Source organism: Amphimedon queenslandica, unplaced genomic scaffold, assembly GCF_000090795.2.
Source record: "Amphimedon queenslandica unplaced genomic scaffold, v1.1 AMPQUscaffold_13348, whole genome shotgun sequence".
Taxonomy (NCBI): Eukaryota; Metazoa; Porifera; class Demospongiae; order Haplosclerida; family Niphatidae; genus Amphimedon; species Amphimedon queenslandica.
In genome coordinates, this window is record NW_003546416.1 from 135,083 (window position 1) to 143,763 (window position 8,681).

The following is an 8,681-nucleotide window of genomic DNA, read 5'->3' on the forward strand; positions in this document are numbered from 1 at the left end:
AAAAAATTCAAATTTTCTTTTAGTCGATTAGAAAGTTACAGTTAGACATGGAAGAGTTGGGACAAGAAATGGGTGTGGTCACTGACGCCCCTAGAACCCAGGGGGGCAGTTTAGAGTCCGTAGTAAATACATGTACATGTTTAATGGAGTATTTAAAAGAAGTAAGAGAGAAGGAGGGAGGAAGAGTTTATGTATTTTTTAGGCACAGAGACAGTTAAAAGAAGAGAGAACACTGCAAGAGCAATTACTAATGACTGTGGAGGAGCAACAGGGACTCATGGATACCATGGCAATGGTAAACCACGCCCATTAATTAAACAACGGTTAGCCATGACTATAGGACATACTGAAGCTAAGAGAAGAACAAATAAAAATGGAGAAAGAAAATAAAAAGATAAAAGAACAGTATAGCAATTTAGAGGTATTAGAAAAGATAGAGAATTTGTGAATATAATATATATAAAAAACATTGGTGTTGCATTAGCTGGTAGTTTTTGGAGGGAGGAGATTTGGCGAATTTGGCAACTATTAATATTTTGAATCTTTGTATAAGTTCACAGATTTGCTAAATTAAAAATAATTTCTCCCTTCCAAAATCACCAGCCATTATGACGTACATGTACATACATGTCTATATTTCAGGTAAAAGTAAATGAGTTGGAAAGACAAACTAAAGTCCCTCCACAGTTCATGCCCGTAATGATACCAGGACCACGCCCACCAATATCAACCACGCCCACTTACAAATCATCCAATAACTGAACCGAACAAAATATCTTAAATTAATTAAATATCTTAAATGATTGATGAAAAAATATTAATTTAAAGTTTAAAAATTTTCAATGCTGATTGCGGCTACTCAAGAGGCGTGACCATTGCCATGGTAACGCTGTGACTGGACTGTATTGATTGGACGGTCTGTGTGTTCTCAAAAGTCATTAAAGTTGGCTCTGCCCTGATCGGCTCACTCTCGTAGCCTAACCGCCCACGTCTGCCACAACCCCAAGAATACATCCTCCCATCTATAAAAAAAAAATTAATTAATATGGGCGTGGTCTTTGTATAATTTGACACGCCCACCTTTAATAGCAGCAATAGTGAAATTATCTCCGCATGAAATACGAGTGACTGATACTAGCTTTGGTACTACAGCAGGGACTGAATGGGAATGGCCTAACTGACCATACGCGTTGGAACCACTAGTAATACAGTGACCCTTTTCTATAGAAAAGAAAAATATATATTCATGTACATTTTAACATTAATTTTTTGTTATTTTTCCCTTACTATTGATGAATGCTGTGTGGTTGGTTCCAGCTGCAATTGCAGTGACTTCTCCCTCCAAAATTTCAACTTTGCAACGTGTGAAATTTAGGACCCGTTCCATGTGATCCGGGCAATCCGATTGGTCAAAAGTCGAGGATTTCGTAGCCAAAAGACTCCGTGGCTTTGCTCTTGAATCTGATTGGCTGGTTGATGCCGACTCTTTTGTGTTGATTGCTTGAAAGAGTGATGATAAAATACGAGAGGTTTGGGTGAAGTCTGGCGGAGTAGCAGGGGTAGGGGTGGCAACAGAGGTGTGGTCAAGACATAACTTATTGTGCCTGAAAAAATAGCAATAATTTATTCTCATTATTCTATTAGTCTATGCTACAATATTTAATATAATTTTAATGCTTTCTCTTTCTATTTTAGGACAGTGGATTATTCTAACTATTAATGGACAGTGTTGTCTTCTTTACTTCTGTCTCTTTACTCTATAAATCTCTCCCTCTCTCTCCTTACACTATACCTGTTGCTTCCGGTACAAAGTATGTCTCCATTACTAGTCAACAGGATAGAACAATCTGACCCACAAGTGACTGAACTAATGACCTCCTTCCCTCCTCCTCCTCCTTCTCCCCCTCCCTCTTCTCCTTCCACTGGTAATACTTGTTTCGGTTCATTACACGCTAGAGTATCACCAGTACCCAACTGACCTACACAATAATCATTATTATTAAAATTAATACAAGAAATTACATGTACATGTACATGTATTAGAAATGTAATAAAATGGAGGATTCTTTTCTAGTACAGTGCATAAACTTCAACTATTTAATGCACATGTACATGTATTTATGTATTACCATTTTCATTTCTACCCCAACTATGAACAGTATGATCAGCTAATGAAAGGGAGAGAGAGAATGAAAAAATATCGTATTCATTTAAAAACTACCTGTTACTGCAACGACATGATTAGCTCCACATGCCACGTCAATGGTCTCATACTGGAGCATAGCCCGAACCAGTTTAGCCTGTTTATAAAACTAGTATTAACGACCCCCACCCACACATAATTATCACCTTAGGCACGTCGTCATAGTCACCGTGTCCTAGGCAACCGTTTATGCCACTCCCAAATGTCATGAGTATACCTTTATCTGAAAAAAACTCGTCAGACTGGTTTTATGAGTATCCTAATACATGTACCTGTTAAACAAGCAGTGAAGAGGTCACCACAGGAAACCTTTTTGATGACAACACTAGCGGAGAACCCTTCAACCAACTGCGGCTGGAATATGATGGGGTCCTTCACTCTAGCTCTTGAGCTGAGAGAGAATTGAGTAGTACCTCCTAGTGACCCTGACGCCAACTAATAAATAATAAAAAAAAAAAATAATAAAATAATAATAATTAATAAAAATAATAAAATAAAATAATGAAATTAAAAAAATATAAAAAAGTAAAATAAAATAAAATAATAAAAAAATAAATAAAAATAATAAAATTAAAAAAATTAAAAATAATACCATAAAATAATAAAAAATAAAATAAAATAACAAAAAATATAAAATAAAAAATAAATAAAAATAAAAAAATTAAAAAAATTAAAAATAATACCATAAAATAATAAAAAATAAAATAAAATAACAAAAAATATAAAATAAAAAATAAATAAAATAATAAATTTATGTTTGTACAAGTACATGTACATCATTTGGTCCCTACCTCCCAGAAGAGCAGTTTCCCATCATCAGTGATGGCCGCACGGTGAGACCTTCCCACTGAAAGGGAAGTCACTGATTTCTCTGCTGGTTGGGGCAGTATCATCGGAACTGATAGAGAACCACCCCACAGGTAGACTAGGGGCCTCGTACTGGACTGGACTTCCTGTAACAATAATAAATAAATAAAATTAAAAAAAAATAATAATATTATACTAAATTGAACTTCCTATCATAGCAATAAAAAAATTAATAAATCAATAAAAAAATTAATGAAAATAATAATAATATAATAGATCAAACTTCTTATTACAGTAATAAATAAATAAATAAGTAAATAAATAAATAAATAAATAAATGTAAAAATAAATATTTAATAATAATAATACTTTAGTAGCTGCTGGCAGATAAGAATCAACAAAGAAGGACACTTGTCTGTACTTCCCAGGCTGACCATGTCTCGTCTCAAGTGATAAATGTCTCTTCCCAGCTGACTTAGCAGGTCTATAAGAAACCCTAACCTACACCCATCAGTCACATGACACTCACGTGACACAGGGGAGTCTACCCACGTCAGTACCCAAGTTAACAAGAGCGTTGACTATGACTGGGTTGGCCATTATATTCTCAATGTTGGGTCGGTCGTCAGGGTTGCGCTGTAGCATGGCGTGTACGAGAGTGCAGAGAGAGGAGGTGTAGTTATCACTCAATGGCTGGAGGGCATTTGATCCTTGCATGATCTTAAGGACTAAAGCAGGGAAATTCTAAAAATAATAATAATAATAATAAAGTAAATTAATAAACCAGTAATGTAATACTAATAATAATTGATAATAATTAATAGATTATAATTATTACTTACTGGTCCTTCGAATGCTTTTCTTAAAGCTAACAGCTCATAAAGAATGCAGCCAAGAGACCAAATATCCGACTTCTTCCTGTAGACACGCCCCTCACAGATCTCGGGCGATATATAGCAAGGAGTACCAACAACCTAAAGGGGGTGGAGCTTATAATGTATCCGACCAATCGGATTAGTTCTAAAGACCATGTACTATAGTACTGGGTATTTTGTCAAATTTTAGAGCAATTTTATGAAAGATCTAATTTGGTACTGACTGTCTGGGCTGAAGTTATTTTGCTCGATAGGACTTTTGAGATCCCAAAGTCTCCGATCTTTACGACAGTTTTCTTCTTGTTAAGCATGATGTTCTGAGGCTTGAGGTCACGATGGAGTATGTTTAATGAATGGACGTGTTCAATGGCAACAAGGATCTGGACGAATAACTGTAGGATGGTCTAAAAAATAAAATATAATTAATATAGTAATTACTATTGTTGCAGTTATAAAATTGGATACAATATATCCAAGTTTGTAACAAGTTATGAACATTTTTTTTAAAAGCCAATTTTTGAAAAATACCCAATAACCCAAGGCTATAGCCCATGGTTTTTTCAAAAAATGGCTAAAAAATGACCCCCAATTTTTATTACATTTTCTGATACATATTGATGTTCTTATGCTGTGTAGCAAGTTTGAGCTGATTCTGACTTCAATTTTTCAAGTTATGGCCAATTTAAGAAAATGCCAAAATTCTGAAAAGTACCCAAGGCTATAGTCCATGGTTTTTTCCAAAAAATGGCTAAAAAATGACCCCCAATTTTTATTACATTTTCTGATACATATTGATGTCCTTATGCTATGTAGAAAGTTTGAGCCGATTCCGACTTCAATTTTTCAAGTTATGGCCATTTTAAGAAAATGCCAAAAATCTGAAAAATACCCAAGGCTATAGCCCATGGTTTTAAAAAAAAATTGCTAAAAAATCACCCCAAATTTTTATTACATTTTCTGATACATATTGATGTTCTTATGCTGTGTAGAAAGTTTGAGCCAATTCCGACTTCAATTTTTCAAGTTACAGCCATTTTAAGAAAATGCCAAAATTCTGAAAAATACCCAAGGCTATAACCCATGGTTTTTTCCAAAAAATGGCTCTGAAATCACCCCAAATTTTTATTACATTTTCAGATACATATTGATGTACTTATACTATGTAGCAAGTTTGAGCTGATTCAGACAAATAATTTTCAAGTTATGACCATTTAAAAAATCTATCTTCCAAAAAGTATACACATTTACATGTACATTAAGCACATAATGCATTATCATCATCATCATTATTACATTTCCCCTCACCTCTTCTTCAATATGCTTCCCATTCCTCTCCTGTATCAGCTCATAGAGTGTACCACCTGGTGCGTACTCCATTGCTATCATTAGCGACTTATCCTCCACAAAAGACGCGTAATACCCGATAATGTTCGGATGCTGTAGCATCGAGAGAACATTCACTTCATTCATGGCCGACTTCCTTTCCTCCGAAGGAAGCTCATCGACCGGTATCTGCTTTATGACCACGTGGTTGTTGTTACCAAGGTTCTTGCAAAGAAACACCTTTCTATTAAATTTAATAAATACATGTACATGTACATGTACATTAAATTATTATTTTTAGTTTATTTCTTACCCAAAAGCTCCTTGACCTATGACTCTAATCTTTTCATATCTCTCCATATTCTCGTCTTGTTCTCAGACCTGCTAAAAGGCTCAAATTTCCACTACATTTACTAATTATTTTAACAAAATGCCGCCATCTTTATAGTAAAGGGTTAAAATATTGTAGGTGGAGTCAAGTGTTATTGACGGACGTATCCGGAAGTGTACGAAAGCCACGTGGTACACCATTGAATGGGTTGGGTCTGTTGTCCTGGAAACCAAACAATCCAAGATGGAGGACATGTGTGTCAGATGTCATGTCCTCCTCCAAATTAACAAAGTAAGGATTCCTCTCGCCTTCTTCTCCTTTATCAGTATATTTCAAAGGTGCTGTGGCCGCAGAAAGACTCTCCCTCGCTCTGTCTGAAAGGAGAGCCAGTTTTCATTCAAGTTTGTCTTTTAGGACAACTTCTACAGACAGAACTCTTCTCTCCTGTCTTCCCTCTCTTGATAAACACTACACTAGCATTTGATAGAGTAAATATGATACTTCCTAAGCAATTTTAATTATTAATATAAAGGTATTTACGAATTGTAAAGTGCCTTCCGTTTTGCCTGAAGTTCTTAGAGGTAAAGAAATTTAATAATTAAATTGTAAATTAATAAATAATATTCTTAATAGGTGAACATGTAAAAATAGAGCTAGTTCAAGTCAATGAAAACTACAATGGTAATGAACTAATGCTTGCTGGTAATGCAAGATCTTTCCCTTCTTTAGGTGGTACGATTTCGGGTAGGTACGAGACTTCTGCTTCATCTTTTCTGTTCTCCGATAAAAATGGCTGCGACCCGTTTCAAATAGTCATGGATAAATCCCATTATTATGAAGTAAGCAAATTAAACACATACATGTACATTTATTTGCTATTAATTTTGTCTCCTCTCTCTAGACGTCTCCATTACTCCAGTTGTCTTGTTGCATGAGTTTATTAGAAGCTCGGGTTATATCACCACTCAAAGTCCTAACCCAACCATTCACTGCTAGTGCCACGCCTTCTCCAGCCCCACCCACTCCAGCTCGTCCACCCACGCATCCTTTAGCCACGCCTCCAACCCAACAAATCCTCCCCATTGAATCGTCTCCTCAGCGAAAAGGTCACATATCATTTAACATTGATGCTCATGAGACTCCGCCCATTTTAAAATACAAATCAAATGAGAGAAAGTCACATGATCAATTGAGTAACCACGCCTCTAAATCACGTGACCACGCCCACAAATCACGAGACAATAAATCTCAGAAAAAGCTATTGCAGCCTTCTCTCTCGATTGACGAGTTTGAGAGATCAATGTTAGTTGAGAGGCTAAGATCACAGGATTCCCCAGCCGCAAAAAACCAGTCACACGAGACATCACATGACTCCTCCTTCATGTTCAGCGATCATTCCTGGGAGGCGTGTCCTCGACGAAAACTAACGCCAAAGGAAGGAGACTCGACCAATCAAACTGAAGTACACTCGAAACCTTTCGTGGTACCTCACGCCGACCCATCTCTGTTATCAAAAAGAGAGTTCTGTAGTTGTTCTCCTCAGAAGAAAACCACACCCACTAAGAAGAGACCCAAGTTTAGCTCAACCCCGATCAAGGATTCTATGATTTCGAAATATCTCGGCACGAATCAGCACGGACGCCATAAGAACGTCACGAAACGTGTTCAGGACAAGTTGGACGAGATGATGAAAGATTTGTCCGGAAAGGAGGTGAGCATGTGGTCATTGTCATGTGACTATCATGTGACTTACAATTTCTATTTTTAGAAAGAGGCACATTCAATACAAGATAACGATACTATAAGGTAAATAAAAAATGAAAATAAAGTTTTTAAAAGAAAATATTCGTGTACATGTACATGTACATATTAGGACGTCATTTGCTGCCGAAAGGGATGAAACTCTCTCCCCCTCTCAGTGTCCCTCCACACATAACAACAGGTACCGCCCACTCATTTAATTAACTCATTACTGCCTTTCCCGCCCACACAGTTTATTAGCTAAGCTAGGTTACCGTGACTACTGGTCGTCGAAAGGAAGCGGTAAATCTCATCGACTAGTCTTTGATGAGACATTGGAGAAGATTTATAATAGACTGTATCAAAATTCGTAATAAATAATGATGGAATTAATCAAGAAGTGTCTATATTCTTGATTTTGTAAAAATAAGACTTAATGACAATAATAATAATAATAATAATAATAATAATAATAATAATAATAATAAAACAACAATAATAATGATAATAATGGTACAAGTTCATTCAGTTACTTGCAGGTGAATGCTTGTAATCCTGTTATAGATCGCCCAAGGATTAATGCATGAATATCATGTGTACCTAAAAAAAAATAATAATAATACATTCCTACTCTCTCTCTCTCTCTCTCTCTCTACCTACCTTCATAAGTATTAACAGCTTCAAGGTTCATTACGTGTCTTATTACATGATACTCATCACTGACTCCATTACCTGTAAACAATAATAAATACATTATCTTCTTGAGGCCCCCTCTCTCTTCCTCCTCTTTCTCTCTCTCTCCTTCCCTCCCCCCTCTCTGTCTCTCTCTCTCTTCTTCCTGACCTCCTAGCATGTCTCGTGCTGCTCTTGCAATGTCTAATGCTTTACCACAAGAATTCCTTTTTATCAGCGAAATCATTTCAGGAGGAACTCTAAAGAATGTCCAGGAATTAAAAAAAATAGACAAAATTAAAATACTATCATACTTATTCTCGTCTTTTAGTCTACCAACTTGTAGGCAAGCTTGAAGACCAATTGATATCTATAAACAACAACAAAAACAAAAACAATAATAATAATAACAATAAGGATAATAAGGATATTGATTTAATACCTCTGTTATCATGTCAGCCATTTTCTTTTGGATAAGCTGGTTTGCAGCAAGAGGACGTCCAAACTGCTTCCTTTAAAAGAGAGAGAGAGAGAGGAACAGATTCATGTACATTAAGATAGAGTGAATGCTGTATACCTGTCCAGAGTGTATTGGCGGGCAGTGTGTAGACAGAATTCAGCTGCTCCTAATGCCCCCCAACCAATACCATACCTTGCATTATTGAGACAACCGAATGGTCCCTTGAAATAAAAAAAAACAAAATAATGAAGAATACTATGTATAATGATC

At 36.0% G+C, this 8,681-nt stretch overlaps 4 protein-coding genes across 4 annotated transcripts in view; 2 read left to right on the forward strand and 2 right to left on the reverse strand.

The window, feature by feature from the left end:
- Positions 1–817, forward strand: part of LOC109582878 (uncharacterized) — a 1,988-nt gene extending 1,171 nt beyond the window's left edge. Inside the window, exons 8-11 of the mRNA XM_019997917.1 lie at positions 24–161; positions 203–295; positions 341–421; positions 643–817. Of these exons, the coding sequence (XP_019853476.1) occupies positions 24–161; positions 203–295; positions 341–421; positions 643–762 (432 nt within the window). The 3' untranslated portion in view covers positions 763–817. The remainder of the gene's footprint in view (positions 1–23; positions 162–202; positions 296–340; positions 422–642) is intronic.
- Positions 751–5,657, reverse strand: LOC100639236 (serine/threonine-protein kinase Nek8-like). The gene is made up of 15 exons (XM_003387393.3): positions 5,522–5,657; positions 5,191–5,452; positions 4,110–4,289; positions 3,853–3,984; positions 3,540–3,754; positions 3,380–3,494; positions 2,995–3,156; positions 2,476–2,638; positions 2,350–2,426; positions 2,222–2,300; positions 2,130–2,168; positions 1,793–1,979; positions 1,288–1,604; positions 1,081–1,221; positions 751–1,022 (listed from the first exon to the last, which is right to left on the reverse strand). Exons 1-15 carry the CDS (start codon positions 5,566–5,568, stop codon positions 856–858), a joined length of 2,283 nt encoding a protein of 760 aa, XP_003387441.1. The 5' UTR covers positions 5,569–5,657; the 3' UTR covers positions 751–855.
- A 44-nt stretch (positions 5,658–5,701) lies between these two features.
- On the forward strand, positions 5,702–7,704 carry LOC105313171 (spermatogenesis-associated protein 6-like). Its single transcript, XM_019997915.1, has 8 exons — positions 5,702–5,830; positions 5,878–6,027; positions 6,072–6,120; positions 6,173–6,378; positions 6,441–7,250; positions 7,308–7,345; positions 7,413–7,481; positions 7,533–7,704. Exons 1-8 carry the CDS (start codon positions 5,783–5,785, stop codon positions 7,651–7,653), a joined length of 1,491 nt encoding a protein of 496 aa, XP_019853474.1. The 5' UTR covers positions 5,702–5,782; the 3' UTR covers positions 7,654–7,704.
- A 54-nt stretch (positions 7,705–7,758) lies between these two features.
- The window catches only part of LOC100639363 (glutaryl-CoA dehydrogenase, mitochondrial-like), a 2,618-nt gene continuing 1,695 nt past the window's right edge, over positions 7,759–8,681 (reverse strand). The window contains exons 2-7 of the mRNA XM_003387394.3: positions 8,529–8,632; positions 8,394–8,463; positions 8,266–8,321; positions 8,123–8,211; positions 7,940–8,011; positions 7,759–7,879 (exon numbers count right to left, since the gene is read on the reverse strand). Of these exons, the coding sequence (XP_003387442.1) occupies positions 7,809–7,879; positions 7,940–8,011; positions 8,123–8,211; positions 8,266–8,321; positions 8,394–8,463; positions 8,529–8,632 (462 nt within the window). The 3' untranslated portion in view covers positions 7,759–7,808. The remainder of the gene's footprint in view (positions 7,880–7,939; positions 8,012–8,122; positions 8,212–8,265; positions 8,322–8,393; positions 8,464–8,528; positions 8,633–8,681) is intronic.